The sequence below is a fragment of the Drosophila miranda genome, chromosome XR (genome assembly GCF_003369915.1).
Source record: "Drosophila miranda strain MSH22 chromosome XR, D.miranda_PacBio2.1, whole genome shotgun sequence".
In the NCBI taxonomy this organism is placed as follows: domain Eukaryota; kingdom Metazoa; phylum Arthropoda; class Insecta; order Diptera; family Drosophilidae; genus Drosophila; species Drosophila miranda.
Window position 1 is genome coordinate 50,184,672 of NC_046674.1, and position 17,326 is coordinate 50,201,997.

A 17,326-nucleotide genomic window follows, 5' to 3' on the forward strand; every position below is an offset into this window, starting at 1 on the left:
CTTTTTTTACGATCCAGATAAAGTACCAGTTGTGTTCTAAAACACTGTGCGCAGTCCCTATGACAAACCTTGACCCATTTTCAACCTATCTTTGGAACAGTCTTGTCTCCCAGTGATTTGGAGTGAATCCTACATCATTCCGCTCTTCAAAAAAGATTCAAGATCAAACATTGAAAACTATCGTGGTATCGGAAAAGCTTTGCGTCATCCAGAAGCTTGATGAGTTCGTGGTCACCCGGCAACTGTAACATCTTATGTGCAGCTTGATATCTGTCGCAACACGGGTTTTTCGAACATCGATCAACATCGACTAACCTTCTTGAGTACTCTAACTTAATCCACCGCGACTTTTAAAGTTGTTTGCTGACAGACGTATTTTTACGGATTTTAGCAAGGTATTCTGTGAACCATACTCTGCTAATTCAAAAAAATATTCTAAATTGGATTTTTTCCTATCTCTCTAACCATACTCAACGTTTTGTTTTCTAATGTGTTGTCAAATATCGGATATATTACATCAGGAGTGCCACAGGGAAGTCATCTATTCATCTATTCTTCTATTCATTTTATTTGTGAATGACCTTCCTCAATTTATAACAAACTCTACTAAACTAATGTATGCTGATGATGTTAAAATCTGTCTGCCTTACTCCGATTGGTACTTGCAAATAGACTTGATTGGTAGTTGCAAATAGACTTGACCTAAGTAGACTAATATTATGGTGTTCAACTAATCTTCTTTTTCTGAATGTAAACTTATGAACTTATTTTACCGTCGCGATCCACATTATGTCTCATACCTTCTAAGAAATCATTTCCTGGAGCGAATTTCGAGTTCAAATAACCTTGGAGTCCTATTTGATCATAAAATGCGTTTTAACAGCCATATAGCCGCAACAGTTAATAAAGCTAAGGGTGTTTTAGCGTTCATCAAGCGTTGGTCCAAGGAATTTGACGACCCGTATGTGACCAAACAACTGTATATTTCGTTAGTGCGTCCGATATTGGAGTATTGTTCTTGTGTGTGGAGCCCGCAGTATAGAAAGCTTTCTTCTTTATTGAATGTGTTGGAAAAATACCCGACAGGGAAAAGCATCCCCACAACATGATGTTTCCATCAACACGCTTAACCGTTTTAATTGAGTACCTTGGGTGGTGGGCAGTATTCTTAATGCGCCTAATATGTGGTTTCCCATTAGATCCAAATAAATTGATCTTAGTTTCATCCAACTACAACACATTTTTCCAATTTGGACGTGATTGAGTCGCGAAACTGAGTCGCTTCCAATTATTTTGTTTTCTAAGGAAAAATAACATCAAGTAGCTTAGCTAGCTACCAACATGTGAATTTAGATAATTTGTTAGATCTTCCGATGATAGAGAGGGATCTTTTTTTATTTTCGAAAAAGGTAGTTGTAAAACTTCTCCGATGCATTGCACGTTTCTCCTCGTGTATATTATTTTTTGTTGTGAATCATAGAAAACACCGTTTTGTGTAACATTTTAAAATTCTGGCATTGTGTTGCATTCATTTTGTAGATTTAGGATACGTTTTTTTTCAATATACGTACAATAGACTCCACGACCCACTCTGAAGCGAATAACAACAAGAAAAAACGAGATCCGCATGAATATATATTTTATCAGGCAGGCTCCTGTTTTCACTTACTTTTGCGTTTTCAGCCAAAACGTACACATTTTCGTGTTTAGGTGCTCCCGTTTTGACAATTTATCATCGATATTTTTCATTTTATCATCGAGTCGAAATGCGCAGCGTGATAAAAATGCCTTTTGTTTTTTTTTAATTGAATTTTTTGAAGCAACACGACGGCAGAAAGTACACCATTTAAGAAGATCAAGACATCTTAGATGCAACACCCGTATATTTACTTTAAAATCGCATTCTGCCCTTTTAGGCCGTTCGGCACTGTATCTTTTCTAGTTTCACGCCATACTATATATATATATATAGTATGTACATATGTACGTATGTATCGCGATGAAGTTTCTTAGTAGTAGAAAGCGTTCGAGAAGTGAAAAATAAAAACGATGATGATGCACAGCAGGCACAGTTTGATTTAAAACCTGTAGATGTTTTGTATGTTTTGCATTGTCAGGTCAGTGTCCAAGACCATCGAAAAAAGTTTCTCAGTTGAGTTTACAAAGACAAAAGCTTTTATACACCCAATTAAAGGCATTAAGGTTACAGAAAATGATATGATTTCTTTTTGCTTAAAAATCAAGAAAATAAATGATTAAATGTACAACGAAATCCGGTAAAATATGGCCCGATCGTTTCGGACACTTAATGATGAAAGCCTGAAAGAAATAATATGTTATAAAATGATGCACGGTATCAAAACAAGTGAAGTCAGGACATGAATGGCCAGGTGTGCAAAACCTGCGCAAAATGCAGGATATGTGGGAAGAAATTCCCAAAAGCTAGTGCAAGACGTGCGAAAAATGTTCTCGGATACTTACAGACATTCGCTGTGTTTTTGAAGACAAGAGATGAAATTTTTGTCAAGTTTAAACAATTTTAATTGTTTCTGAACAATGTGCTCGAGTGATTTGAGTTTAGTGTATTTATTATATTGTCCGGTTCGAAGTCAGCGGCGAAAAGAATATGTGTACACCTAATTCTGTTTTTACACGGTAGATTGGTTCCGGAAAAACCCGTGTAAAAAAGACATTGATCGGATGCAAAAATAGGCGATTGGTCTCTTGTCTCTAAAACCTAGGAACCTAAAATTAGGGTACAAATTAGGAAACGTTGGTAAAACAAATTTGTGTATAAAAAATGTCTTTAACAAACACGTCGGATTGCATTGATAGTTCACAAAATACACCTAATTCTGTTTTTACACGGTAGATTGGTTCCTGGAAAAACCGTGTAAAAAAAAAAAAGCGTAAAAACAGACATTGATCATATGGAAAAATAGGTGACTGGTTACTTATGGATTTTTTAAGGATTTTTTAAGAACAAGTATTTATGTTTACTTTATTAAATCACATATATAATATGTATTTACACAAGCATCGTTATTATATCAAGAAAAGATGTGCACTCGGAGCTCAAAAATATGTAATGTAAATTAGGTATGACAAGTTCAGGAACTAACGAGGGGGAACGTTGTGAGTTGCTGCGGAGACCGCAACTCTACATTTATACCCGATACTTAGTCAGTATGGCTCTCCTCCGGCAGACGCCGCTAATATTGAACGACACGACAAAGAGTGCGTGCGAGAGAGACAGAAAATCAGTCTGAGCGTGACGTCGGGCGCTGCGTAGCCACTGCAAATTGATTTCTTGCTTTTGGCTACAAAAATGATCCGATCTGATCCAGATTCAGAAGATAGTCTGGAGAAACAACCCTTCCGAATATATCAGGTACTATCGCCTGAAAACAGTCACATATGGGACAACAGCTGCTCCGTTCCTAGCAACGAAATGTCTGGATCACTTGGCAACACAATATAAAGACAGACTAGCAGTAGGATCATCAACATTAAAAACCGATTTCTACGTTGACGACTGTCTAACTGGAGCAAACACTTTTCCAGAAGCAATTCGAGTTCGACAAGAACAAGAGCAAGTGGTGCTCTAACAATGAGCAAGTTCTTCAAGGAATCCCCAAAGAGGATATTGTAAGCGATGTCAAGCTAGGAGAGACACTAGAGCGTGAAGACTCTGGGACTCATTTGGATGCCGAAGAAGGACAAATTGTGTGGACGAACACAAACAAGGGGGAACGTTGTGAGTTGCTGCGGAGACCGCAACTCTACATTTATACCCGATACTTAGTCAGTATGGCTCTCCTCCGGCAGACGCCGCGAATATTGAACGACATGACAAAGATTGCGTGCGAGAGAGACATAAAATCGGCTATAAAAATGATCCGATCTGATCCAGATTTAGCAACCGGATAGATATGGTCATTCTCTATGATTGTGCGTTTTTAGTTTTCTCGAATCTGCAATATTGTGGATGCAACAGATTTTCGTTCTTTGTGGGGCGGAAGGGGTTGGGGCGAAATTTCGAGATATACGTTTTATATTGAGATCTAACAGAAGTGCGGATACCAAATTTGGTTGCTCTAGCCTTAATAGTCTCTGAGATTTGTGGATGCCTTAGATTTTCGTCCTTTGCGGGGGCGGAAGGGGGTGTGGCGAAATTTGAACACAAAACGGTCAAGGTCCGATATCACAGGAGTGTGGATACCAAATTTGGTTGCTCTGGCTCTTATAGGTTCTGAGATCCTTGAACTCATATCTTGCAATTGGCAAAACCGACCATGAAACCTGTGTGTTAGAGAGAAACAGGGCGAGAAAGAATGAAATTGTTTTCTTGATTCTGGCTATAATAATTATACGATCTGGTACAGATCTTACACTCTAGAAGATATAATCATCCTCTACGATTCTGCGTTTTCAGTTTTTTCGTATCTTTGAAATTGTGAATGCCACAGATTTTCGCCCATTGTGGGCGTGGAAGTGGGCGGGGCAAAGTTTTGAAATATGCTTGCAGCAGTGACATATCACAGAAGTCCGGATATAAAACGTCGTTGCTCTAGCTCTTATAGTCTTTGAGCACTAGGCGCTGAAGGGGACGGACAGACGGACAGACGGACGGACGGACAGACGGACGAACGGACAGACAGACAGGGCTCAATCGACTCGGCTATTGATGCTGATCAAGAATATATATACTTTATGGGGTCGGAAACGATTCCTTCTGGACGTTACACACATCCACTTTTACCACAAATCTAATATACCCCAATACTCATTTTGAGTATCGGGTATAAAAACAATAATGTATGTATGTAAAACAGCTTTGTTGTTAACAAAAAGAGTAGGTTATTCAATTTTTAAGGTAAAATTCAGGAACATAAATTTAATTGCTGTCATCATCAGTTACTCGAACTCGCTTGCTTCATCGCTGGAATAATTTTGAACTGGACTTTTTCTTACTCGTTTGGCATCTAAATATTTAAAAGTGAACTCTGCTATGAGCTGTTGTTGGCCATTTTTTTCTACCTCTTTGTATAATTCTTTGTAACGACCCATACAAGAATTCAGCTCACGGTGAAATTGTGCAGCTCTTTCGACATTGGGATCGTTTGTGACGAAATGGTATCATAATTAATTTGCAAGTTGAAGTTCTTCTTGAATTAAATTTGCAGTAAGTTTAACAGATTCTTCACTATCACTTCTTTCTATAGAAGCAGCATTCTCTGAGGCAAAATGTAATCTTTCGTCTTCGCTAAAAGCTTTATCAACCAGCATTTCATCAATTTCATCGAATACCAAGTCATCAAAACCCTTCCACCAACTTGATGTGGCAATGTAATTATATTGGGATATTCGTTTGTATTTGGATCCACATGATTTTTACTTTTAACACATTCTGGCCAAATTGGTCTCCAACATGCGTTTAAGGTAGATGGTCTTAAATCTGATATTGCTAAAGCAGTATGTGTTATGCAATCTTTAATAGAAAACTTTTTCCAGGCATCAATGACTGTAAGAGCTTTATCCTTCTCCAAAGTATCAAAAACCAATATGTACATGTTCTCTCTTTCTTGTTTTCGTTTGGTTTCTAGCTGTTTGTGCGCTGTGTGTTTTTTTTTATTTGTGTTGTCTTATTTTAAACCGTGTTAAATGGAGTAAAACCGTGTAATAAAATTTTTGATTTTCAGACCGTGTTATTTCAAAATCGTGTAAAAAAAGACCGTGTAAAAACAGAATTAGGTGTATATTTATTCATACATATGTAGGATTAGGTGTAAACACTAAGCAAAGAACACATAGAGGCGTCAAATCGAGTAAAAACTACCTGAATACAATTTGTGGACGATGGGGACCCAGCGACCTGGACCTGGACCTGGCTCATGGTTCCAATCGCTTTGTCTCCGGGTTCCAATTGCTCCGGCTGTAAATTCTCGTTTTGTGAGTGCACACGTATTTTAACACATTTTAGTTAGTTTTGTATGTGCGTTCTTACTGATGTAACAGTCGAAACGTAAATATTTTATCTTTATACCGACCACATAAAGTATACAGTCAGCACAACATTTATTCGGACACCCTATTTGAACTTTCTTTAAAAATAACTTGAAAATATTTAACTTTAACAAACAATTTTATTTCATTATGAGGATCCATATTACTAATACTAATTTTAAACATAAAAAAAAAAAAACTTAAATGTATCAAAATTATATAAAAATTATATTCGTTCGTTCTCTTTCGTAGATCAGACGCGTTTTTTTTTGCGCTCCGCATATTTTCCCTTTGTTTTACATAAACAACCGGTGTTTTCATAAATAAACAATAAATACCTTCCTAATCCAATCTACTATCTGGAAATCTATTCTATTCCGCGAGTGCATGCCTTTTGATTTGTGTTTAATTATTATTTATTGAACTTCAAATTTTTCTTCGTCGGCTTGTTGTGTTTGTGTTGTTGCCGTGAGTACATTACATTGCATTACAGCTCTCGTCTCTCGTCTTGTAGCTTTTGTTGTTTTATCACTCTCTCGCTACCACCTCAACTTCAATAACTGTTCTTTCTCTCTTGCTCTTTAAACTTTCTGAGCAATAGCACTCTCTGCTTAGTAGCTCTCGCTATAACCGCTCTCCACTTTGCTCTCTTTTTTTACCAATTTCGCTTTAAGCGTTGTCTGGCACATTGGTCTGATACCAATTCGTTTTGGAAATTTTCTTTTTTTCGCAAATTTTCTTTAGTAAATAAATAAATAATTAAAATGGAATACGCTGTGGTCTGCGCCAAAAAAACCTGTAAGAAGCAGATCACCCACGATCAGCCGAATGTCCCCTGCTGGCTCTGCGACAGCGTAGTGCACGCAAAATGCGCTGGATTTTCTGGCCTCGTGAGTGATGCTATAGCCAAACGTAATGGGTTGCATTAAAGTTGCGAGGCATGCCGTGCGGTGGAGAATGACATGATGGCTTTTATGAGGCAGACGCGGAAGGGCTTTAAGGAGCAGACCGTTGGCTTTAAAAAGCAGTACGATCGGCTCCTAGCCATAAAGTCTCAATTTGGCAGTCTGCAACTGCTGAATGAGTCTCCGAGCCGTAAAAGGGTCACTCCGCGGGATCTGCAAGTGCCAACCGTCACTCAGCAGTGCGCCACCGAAAAACTGACTCCGACCACTCCACGTGTGCAGCAGTTGATCTCGTTTGCCACTCCAAGGGCAACGACAGCTGCTGGCGATGATGATTCGGTAGCCGAATTCATAGCCTCGGAGAATGTGCAGCCAAGTACGTCTGTAGCGTCCGTGGTGTCCGCAAGTTCGCTAGTTGTCCCGTCTTTTGCCGTCTGGAACGTGGAGCGAAGGATCTTCTACGCGCATGTTTCCTTGATAGACTACAGAGTACCAGGTACCAGGTACCAGGATGTTCCATAAAGCGTGGTCAGCCCCGCCCAGGACTGGGTCCCAGAATCCTGCGAGGCAGAGTCCTACGCCTGCGAGGCATATACACTTGGTTTTAGTGCCGGTCTCTGATTATAGTAAAGCCCACTCTGAACCTGTTGTTCCAGTCTCGGGCTGTCTCTGTTTTCTCAGTCAGTCTCCAAAGCAGGCGCTGAAACTATTGCCACAAGCAAGTGCAAGTGTGTTGCTTACAGTTTTCACCGACTCGTTTGCTCGTTGCTCGTTTGAGAAGTCGAAAGGTTTACCCAGGAGACGGAAAATCCGGAAAAAGAGACGAGAGATGCCTGCAAAGAAAAAAGTTGAAGGCAAAGCTAAAGGTAATGGAAGTACTCGGTTCTGCGGCAATCGGACAGTCGTAACTTTGCCAAAATCTCATTTCAGCCGGGAGTGGGGAGTCGCTGCGTGGGGATACAGGATCTGCGGCAACCGCGACTGTGGTTCGGCGCCAAATGCCGCCGCGCGCCTGCAAGAGCAAGAGCCAGAGCGCCGCCAGTCCCAGTCTTAGTCCCAGCCGGCAGCAGCCCAGCCGCTAGCAGCTCAGCCGCCAGCAGCCCAGCCGCCTGGCCAAGAAGCCCAGCCAGACGCCGACCACCGGTTCCCAGGCGCCATCGCAGACCATCGCAAAGTCGAGGCTCACCGGTCTCGAGACGATTTTGAGCGGCCCGGCGATGAGGACGCCGCCCAGGTGGAGGACGATGACCCGACCAGCAGCCATGCCGTGGCATTCGGCGAGTGCCAGCGATCCGGCCTCGCCCTGGGTACGGGCGAAAAAAAAAGAACCCTGTCGCAGAAGCGCTGCCTGAAGGTACGCAACACCTTGGGCGAACGCAGCACCCGGCACATGATGAAAATGCGGGCGTTCCAAAGCGAGCGATTGATACGATACATTCACGAGTACTCATGCCCAAGCCCGAGCCCGAGTACTCTGTCCAGCATCCACATCGGGGAATCAACATAAATGGGTGGCTCCGCGGACGGTGTTCCAGCAGTCGCGCTTGGGCGGTCCGAGTGAGCAGTAACGGATCTTCTGCAGAAATCACTGCATAGATACTGTTGTGAAATCATCATCGTTCCTTCTGTTTCGTAGATCAGACGCGTTTTTGTTTGGCGCTCCGCATATTTTCCCTTTGTTTTACATAAACAGCCGGTGTTTTCTTAAATAAACATTAAATACCTTTCTAATCCACCTACTATCTGTAAACCTATTCTATTCCGCGAGTGCATGCCTTTTGATTTGTGTTTAATTATTATTTATTGAACTTAAAATTGTTCGGCGTCGGGTTGTTGTGTTTGAGTTGTTGCCGTGAGTACATTACATTGCATTACAGCTCTCGTCTCTCGTCTTGTAGCTTTTGTTGTTTTATCACTCTCTCACTATCACCTCAACTTCAATAACTGTTCTTTCTCTCTCACTCTTTAAACTTTCTGAGCAATAGCGCTCTCTGCTTGGTACCTCTCGCTATAACCGCTCTCCACTCTGCTCTCTTTTTTTACCAATTCCGCTTTGAGCGTTGTCTGGCACATTGGTCTGGTACCAATTTGTTTTGGAAATTTTCTTTCTTTTTTCGCAAATTTTCTTTAGTAAATAAATAAATAATAAAAATGGAATACGCTGTGGTCTGCGCCAAAAAAACCTGTAAGAAGCAGATCAGCCGAATGTCCCCTGCTGGCTCTGCGACAGCGTAGTGCACGCAAAATGCGCTGGATTTTCTGGCCTCGTGAGTGATGCTATAGCCAAACGTAATGGGTTGTATTACAGTTGCGAGGCATGCTGTGCGGTGGAGAATGACATGGTGGCTTTTATGAGTTAGACGCGGAAGGGCTTTAAGGAGCTGACCGTTGGCTTTAAAAAGCAATACGATCGGCTCCTAGCCATGGAGTCTCAATTTGGCAGTCTGCAACTGCTGAATGAGCTGGCAAGTACCAACCGTCACTCAGCCGTGCGCCGCCGAAAAACTGACTCCGACCACTCAAAGTGTGCAGCAGCTGATTTCGTTTGCCACCCCAAGGGCAACGACAGCTGCTGGCGATGCAGATTCGGTTGCCGAATTCATCGCTTCGGAGAATGTGCAGCCAAGTACGTCTGCAGCGTCCGTGTCCGCAAGTTCACTAGTTGTCCCGTCCATCCCTATCCCACCAGTAAATAGACGTTCCGGACCTCCGGATATTGTCACAACAGGTACTAGGCCTGTGGTGCCCGAACCACTGGTGGGAGTCCCACCAAAACGACAAGTTTTTGTCTCACGGCTGGCCCCTGATCTCACATCGAATGATGCCATTGCTTTTATTCAAAGCAGAATAAAAGCCGTGGGTTTAAAGGTGGAAAAGTTTAATTTCTCTTATGCCAGGGAGATATCTTCGTTCAAGATAAGTGTCTCCCCAACTCACTTTGACACCATTTGCTCTGCCAAATTTTGGCCAGAGCATTTGGTGGTGAAGGACTGGTGAAGGACTTCAAGGCTAAGAAGAAAAATAGGCCCCCCATAACACTTACAAATCATCCCAATGCGCCATCCTCATCTTCCCGCCCTGCTTCCACCCTTCCAAAATACTAACTTATCTTAGTAACCTCTTAGTAACCTATCAGAATGTAAGAGGCTTGCGTAGTAAGCTCAGCATTCTTTTCCGGGATAGTGTTGTATTTGCTTCCCACGTTATTGTGTTTACTGAAACCTGGTTAAAGCCGGACATTCTTAGTTCCGAGGTTTTGGCAGGTCGGTACACAACTTTTAGAAAGGACCGTTCGTCTCGACGTGCAGGAGGGGTTCTTATTGCAGTGGACTCTATCTTCACGTCGGAACACTTCACAGTCCAGGTTCAACCGAAACTGGAATTCCTGTGTGTAAAACTGATTTTTCCCGCTTCTATTTATGAGCAGCATTTGTCCGCTTTAACTGCTGTTTCTTCCTCGTTATCAGATAAAGAACATATGATAGTTCTTGGTGACTTCAACTTGCCAGAAACTGTTTGGTCTTCGGTAAACGAGTCTAGTAGCCTTGTGCCCATGTCACGACATGACTTTGTTGACGGCTTGCTTGACCTGTCCCTGTATCAAGTCAACCATTTGAAAAATTCCTTGGGTCGATTGCTTGATCTGTACTTTGTATCGGATCCGACCATAGTGTTGTTAGCCCGAGCCCTTCCACTCACTAGACGCCTACCATCCTACTTTCGAAGTGTCGCTAGATATAGGACCAACTGTATTGGATCGGTCGAGTAGGCCACCTGAACGTGTCCGTTGCTTTCGTAAAGCCGAGTTTACGAAAGTCCCCTAACCTCATTAGGGATTTTGATTGGTTCGCTTTGTACTTGTGTACTGCTGTCATAAAAGGCACAAACATGTTTTACACTGCTCTTGGCACATTTTTTGATTCTTCTGTCCGGCTTTCATGTCCGATTAGATCTGGAAAGCCCCCTTGGTTTACCAAAAAATTATCCAGTCAAAATTTCAGGAAGTTGGTTCTCCTACTTCTCACTCTCAAACTTTTCAGTTCTTAATTCTCAAGGCTATAAGAACTACCTATCTCGATGCAGGATACGTTTTTCTCAGGACCCTAAACAGTTTTACTGCTTCGTAAACAGTAAGCGTAGAATGTCCGCACACCCATCCTCGCTATCATTTTGTAATACGTCGGCAAATAATGATCAGGCAATTGCCGATCTTTTTGCCCAATTTTTCCAAACCACCTATTTTGAGGAAAGCTACTCTGGTCATCCGTACCCATACGGTTTACCGAGGTCGAACGGCATTTTCAGTCCCTTGTTAAATGAATGTTCCTTACTTCATGATCTTCGACTAGTTAAGCCGGTGTTTTCACCGGGTCCAGACGGGGTTCCAGGTTGTGTACTCAGGTACTGCGCCGAGGCTCTGTGTGGACCTTTGCTTAAACTATTCACCCTGTCCATTGATCCTTCTTGCTTCCCCCCGATCTGGAAGGAATCTTTTATAATTCATCTCCATAAAAAAGGTAGCAAGTCTGACGAAAAAAATTATAGACGTATAGCAAAGTGATCCGCTATTCATAAAATGTTTGAGAAGGTCTTAACTCCACACTTGCAACATCTCTGAAAGTCACTTATATCTCCAACTCAGCATGGATTTATGAGGCGGCGATCAACCACCACGAACTTGTTAGAGTTTACCTCTTTCATTGTTAAAGGCTTTCAAGGTATCTTACAGACGAATGTTATTTACACCGACTTTAGTTAAGCATTCGACTCTGTAAACCATTCCCTGTTAGCACATAAACTTGACCTTTGACTCCCTCTCCTCACCAGTAAAGGTTTCTTCGGGAGTACCACAGAGCAGTCACCTAGGCCCCTTACTCTTCATACTCTTTATTAATGAGTTACCGTCGGTATTAACATACTCTCGAGTACCTATGTATGCGGATGATGTTAAGCTCTGTGTCCAGTATAAGGACATTTCATTCCATTTTCGCTTGCAATGCGATCTCAATAACTTTCTGTCATGGTTCTGTGCAAACTTGTTACACTTTTATGCCTCAAAATGTGAAGTTATGACATTTCATCGTTCTAGCCCATACACTCTATGTGATGGTTCTCTTGAGAGAATTACCCTGGTGGATGATCTTGCTGTTATAATAGGCGCCAAGCTAAAGTTTTCTGAACACATTTCGACCATGGTAAATAAGGCCATGGGCGTGCTTGGGTATATAAAGAGGTGGTCAAAGGAATTTGACGACCCTTATATAAAAAAGACTCTCTATACCTCGCTAGTTCGTCCAATTTTAGAATACGGCACCTGTGTATGGTGCCCTCAGTACAAAGTACACCAGGACCGTATAGAATCAGTACAGAACAACTTTTTACTCTTTGCTCTGCGGGGCCTTAGCTGGGATGCGGGTGTGAGACTCCCATCTTACTCTAGTAGACTGCTATTAGTAAACCTCCTTAGTTAACCGTAGGAAAATGCTTGGTGTGATTTTTGTGCACAACTTGCAACTTGCACAACCGCATAAACTCCACGATTCCTATTAGACTCACTAGAAATTTTATTCCTTGCATGAACCGTTTAGGGTATTATGCTCGGATTTTAGTTCCCTCTACCATATTATATCCACCACTAATTCTCTTCCTCTTATTAAATTACTAATCCTCACTCACCTTTCTAGTAATTAGTAATTGTAGTGGTATTCGTAAATGTATTATGAATGCATGTTTAGTTTCTTAGTAGTGTAGTGCTTATTTTCCACTAAGTTTTCTGCCACTAGATATAAGATGTCCGCCAACGGAGAAGAACTTTTCGCCAGCGGAGACAAAATTTCCGCCAGCAGAGGTATGTTTTCCGCCAGCGTGTATAAAATGTCCTCCAGCGGAGAAAAGTTGTCCGTCAGCGGAGATAAGCTGTCAGCCAGCGGAGATACGTTGTCCGCCAAAGATATGTCCGGAGATATGTTGTGCGCCAGCGCAGATAAGTTTTCCACCAGCGGATATAAGATGTCCTCCAGCGGAGAAAAGTTGCCCGTCAGCGGAGATATACAGATTTTCGCCCTTTGTGGGGGCGGAAGTGGGCGGGGCGAAGTTTTGAAATATACTTGTAACAGTGACATATCACAGAAGTCCACAGACATATCACAATTGTTCGGACACATTTTCGGAAAATGCTGAAAATGCAACGGTAATCGGTGTTTTTTTGTGTACTGCTTCTCTCTTTGTGATCTGTTTTTTTCTTAGTTTTTATGTTCGTTTTGCTCCTGGCTTTGGTTTAGCGTGGACAAAATGTGTCGGGGTCAAGATTTGTCAGTAGATTTGACGACGAATTTCGTCAACAACACTTTGCCAATCCATTCAAGAAAGCAACCAAAAACAACGGGGAACGTTGTGAGTTGCTGCTGCCACCGCAACTCTACAGTTATACCCGATACATAGTCAGTATGCCTCTCCTCCGGCAGACGGCGCGTACATTGAGCGAAAAAAAGTATGTGCGAAAGAGACAGAAAATCAGTTCAAACGTGTCGTCGGGTGCTGCGTAGCGACCGAAAATTGATTTGTTACTTTTGGATATAATAATAATCCGATCTGATCAAAATTTGGCAATTTGTTACATATGGTAATTTTCTATGATTGTCCGTTTTTAATTTTGCCGTATCTTCAAAATTGTGGATGCCACCGATTTTCGCCCTTTGTGTGGGCGCAAGAGGGTGGGTCGGAATTTTGAAATACACTTTTACAGGTTTGATATCACAGGAGTGTTTTTACCAAATTTGGTTGCTCTAGCAAGAGAAAAAGAAAGAGCTGTAGAGAAAGAGCTCTTATAGTCTGTGAGATCTAGGCGCTCGCTTTTAGCGATAGGCAAAGCCGACAATGTAACGTGTTTGTTAGAGAGAGACAGAGCGAGAGAAAATGAAATTGTTTTCCTGATTCTGGCTATAATAATGATACGACCTCAATCAGATTCTGCAGTCCAGAAGATATAGTCATTCTATACGATTTTGCATTTTTGGTTTTCTCGTATCTTTGAAATTGTGGATGCCACAGATTTTCGTCCTATGTGGGGCGGGCAGAGTTTTGAGATTCACTTATAAGAGTGACAATTCACAGAAGTCTGGATACAAAATGTCCTTGCTCTAGCTCTTATAGTCTTTGAGCACTAGGCGCTCATAGGGACGGACAGACGGACGGGCAGACAGACATGGCTCTATCTATCTCTATACTCATTTTGAGTATAGGGTATAAAAACAGCTAGACGAATAACATTTGGGGAAACCCAAACCTCGAATATATCAGGGTTTCGGCTTCCATTTCTCGCTTTGGCTCATTAATCACATTGATAAACATGTGGTCATCATCCGGCTTACAATTCCCAGTTTTATTTTTTGAGGTGACAACATTTTTGAAATTATTGCGTTGAATTCGAAGAGTTATTAGATAAAAACGGTTCTCCAATGCATCTTGATTCAGACAAAATCAAAAAGTAATAATTTGAATTTTCACTTTATATGTCGTGTGCAAGAAATATTATTGAATTCCTAAGTCCATCAATATAAAATACATTGCTGGGATAACTACACTTCTCAAAATACTTTAGTTTCGATAATGTATTTCTCCACATTTTTATTTTATTGTAAAGCTGACGTCATTGGGTTTCTACCTCCTAGATTATTGCTGTTTAAGCAATCAAACATTTTTGTTACACTTTCGAAGAAAATAGCAGTTAAATATGTAACTTCTTTGCAATCATCAATATTGTCACTTTCAATTAATATTTTGATTGCAGAGGACATCGTGTGGCTAAATACTTGTGTAACATATTTCACTTTCATCTATTCAAAGGAATTGGGGTTTATATATTTTTTTATACACTTTTATATTAAGATATTTCGTGAAAATTTTATCATATGTGTTACATCATAGATGAGAGAAATTGTATGACCTTATGGAGTTGTCACGCTCGACGCATAATTTTTAAAGGCTCACCGGTTATTTGAGCCTTGGTTGCCTACAATTGCTTTAATCTTAAGCCCCAATTTATGAGCGGCTTTAATATTGCTTTCGATTGTTTCTTTTAATTTCAAAGAAGTCAGATCAGAGGATGTTGCAAAATAGCTTGAAACATACTTATAATTCACATAGATGCCCCTAACAATGAATACAGAAATTTGCTTGCACAGTAGACGGGTTTTTCAATACCATCATCGACCAACCCTTCTAATTCATCTCGGTGTGAATTTTAATGCAGGACCTTTCTTATTGAGATTTCATCAAAAATTATGACAGCATGCTTACTTATTTCATACATTTTTGAAAATATTGTAAACAAAGTGTTGGATAAGCGCCCACCTACCCAAAGATGATTTAGACGAAAATTTAGCACCAATTCATTTCGTCTAAAATCATAGGCTTTGGAAGAATAAAAATGTGTGCTTTGAGCAATTATTTTTTCAACATCCTACCAGGAAGGAAGAATTTTTAACAATCATTTTGGATACCGCGCTTAAATTGTTCGATATCTTGTAATTCTTATCTTTCATTTGAAATATGTTACCTCGATTTTTGGACTCTTTGGAATATATTAGCTTCTTATATCTTTCACCCCTTAATGAAGTTTGCAACATGTGTACCTTCTTTCTATAAAGTTGAATTTTTCCTTCTTTCTTTAATATTTTTGTAAAGAAATTCATTTTGCGCCTCTTTTAAGTAGAAAGGACAAAATTCAATATTTTGTGTAGGCACATCAGAACGAATATATACGAATATCAACAACGGGCTCGACGGCGACGGATGCTTTCCATGTCTACGTCAAATTTCAAATTATTTTTTACTACTAAAGATTCTTTTTTAAAAGCAGTAAAAAATTATATTTCGTCTTCATCATCCGTAAATTAAACGCATTACAGTCGGTGGTCTGGGGAATTGTATTATTGAAATTGATTTTAATTTGTATTGCCAAAATATTTATTTTCAAAGTGTAGATTGCATATACGCAAATAGACTTAGATTACATTACAACCCACAGACACCGAACATTTTGTTTCTAGAAAATTTGAAGAGACGTACCCTTGCAAGCACGACTCTATAGCGCACCTGGAACCACCTGGTTTATGGTTTTTATTTAGCATTTCCATAATGTAATATAATTAGCCAGGCTCCGTTTTTCACATTCACAAAAGTTTTCCGATTTACTTTTGAAAACACATAAATTGGGGCTCCAGTTTTCACATTCCGCATTCCACATGCTTGATGCATTAACATAAACTTGGGTAATTTAACTTTAGCTTTCTTTATAAATAATTTTATATTAACCCAACCTTAAATTTGGCTCGGAAAAAATTGGCTAGGGCAACAACAATTTTCGTTTTGGTTCAAACATCAAAAATATGTAAAAACTGAAGAACCTTAAAACGAAACGTTTTGGCTGAAAACGTAATCCGCAAAAGTAAATGAAAAACGGAGCCTGCCTGAATATTGTAACGTTTAGACAGTTCGTATTTTCCGTGTTGAAAATATAAAAACAGAGTATTTATACTGTACAAAGAGTTCCAAAAAACTCCGAGCTAAGACTGCATATTTCTAGTATAATCCGGCATGACAACAAAAGTCAGCCTACTTAATCTCCCATGTGTTACGCTGCCCTCCGCGTAATCTTGTTCGTTCCGAACAAGTTTCAAGTCTCTTCGATGGTGGTCCGATCCGGAAAATAAACCTCCTCGAGTTGTCTTCGTGCGTCGACCGTTTAGGCGGGTTGACGAGAGGACTTGCAACCTCTGGCTGCCGGTGAGAGTGGTTAACTAACGTTTCTCGTAGTCGACTCCGTTTCTCTCGGCCCTCAAGCTCTAACTGGATCTGCGAAGACTTAACGTCGTTGATAAATGCTTACATTAGCCTCTTTTTATTTTGAACTGTTTACGTTTGATGTGCTGCCGTCCCCCGTATCACTAGTCTTCTGCGTGAAAGAGGATTCTTCTGCCTTCTTCACCTGGCGGGCACTTTTCTTCCTGAATGCACGAGGCAGCTGAACAGCCCGTAATATCGATCTTTTTCTTTGTCATCTCCTTTTGCGATCCTTTGTAGATCCTTCTCACGTACCCGTTTTCGCCGTTTTCGCATATAGGTAATTGTTCATTCCCATATCTCAAAACTCTTCAAGTGCAGTGTAAAACCATAAAGGGTCATAAAATCTACTCATATTATGATGTCGTTTTTTATTTAGATTCGCTATTCCAAGGTTCTTTGTAATTTTTCCCAATATACATTAGTTTCCATCCGTTACGCCTGTGAGATTTCCAAACTTTGGAGATGCTTTCAGCTCCCGGAATCTAGCACCGTGTTTTGTCGATCACTACATAGTCTCGCCATATGTCCTGTTTTGTTGCAGATGAAGCACCTTCCGTTGAATTCTGTAT

The 17,326-nt window shown here is 40.7% G+C and overlaps 2 protein-coding genes across 8 annotated transcripts in view; both read left to right on the forward strand.

Annotated features, from left to right (window-relative positions):
• The window catches only part of LOC117186114 (rho GTPase-activating protein 26), a 292,954-nt gene that overhangs the window by 221,447 nt on the left and 54,181 nt on the right, over positions 1–17,326 (forward strand). The window lies entirely within an intron of this gene.
• On the forward strand, positions 7,265–8,849 carry LOC117186119. The gene is made up of 2 exons (XM_033386245.1): positions 7,265–7,777; positions 7,842–8,849. Exons 1-2 carry the CDS (start codon positions 7,423–7,425, stop codon positions 7,991–7,993), a joined length of 507 nt encoding a protein of 168 aa, XP_033242136.1. The 5' UTR covers positions 7,265–7,422; the 3' UTR covers positions 7,994–8,849.

What these genes read in the sequence shown, in the direction of transcription:
- LOC117186119 (XM_033386245.1), top strand. Translation starts at nt 7,423, where the DNA reads ATGTTCCATAAAGCGTGGTCAGCCCCGCCCAGGACTGGGTCCCAGAAT. An exon ending in AGTTGAAGGCAAAGCTAAAG is followed by an intron (nt 7,778 to 7,841) that starts GTAATGGAAGTA and finishes ATCTCATTTCAG; the next exon opens with CCGGGAGTGGGGAGTCGCTG.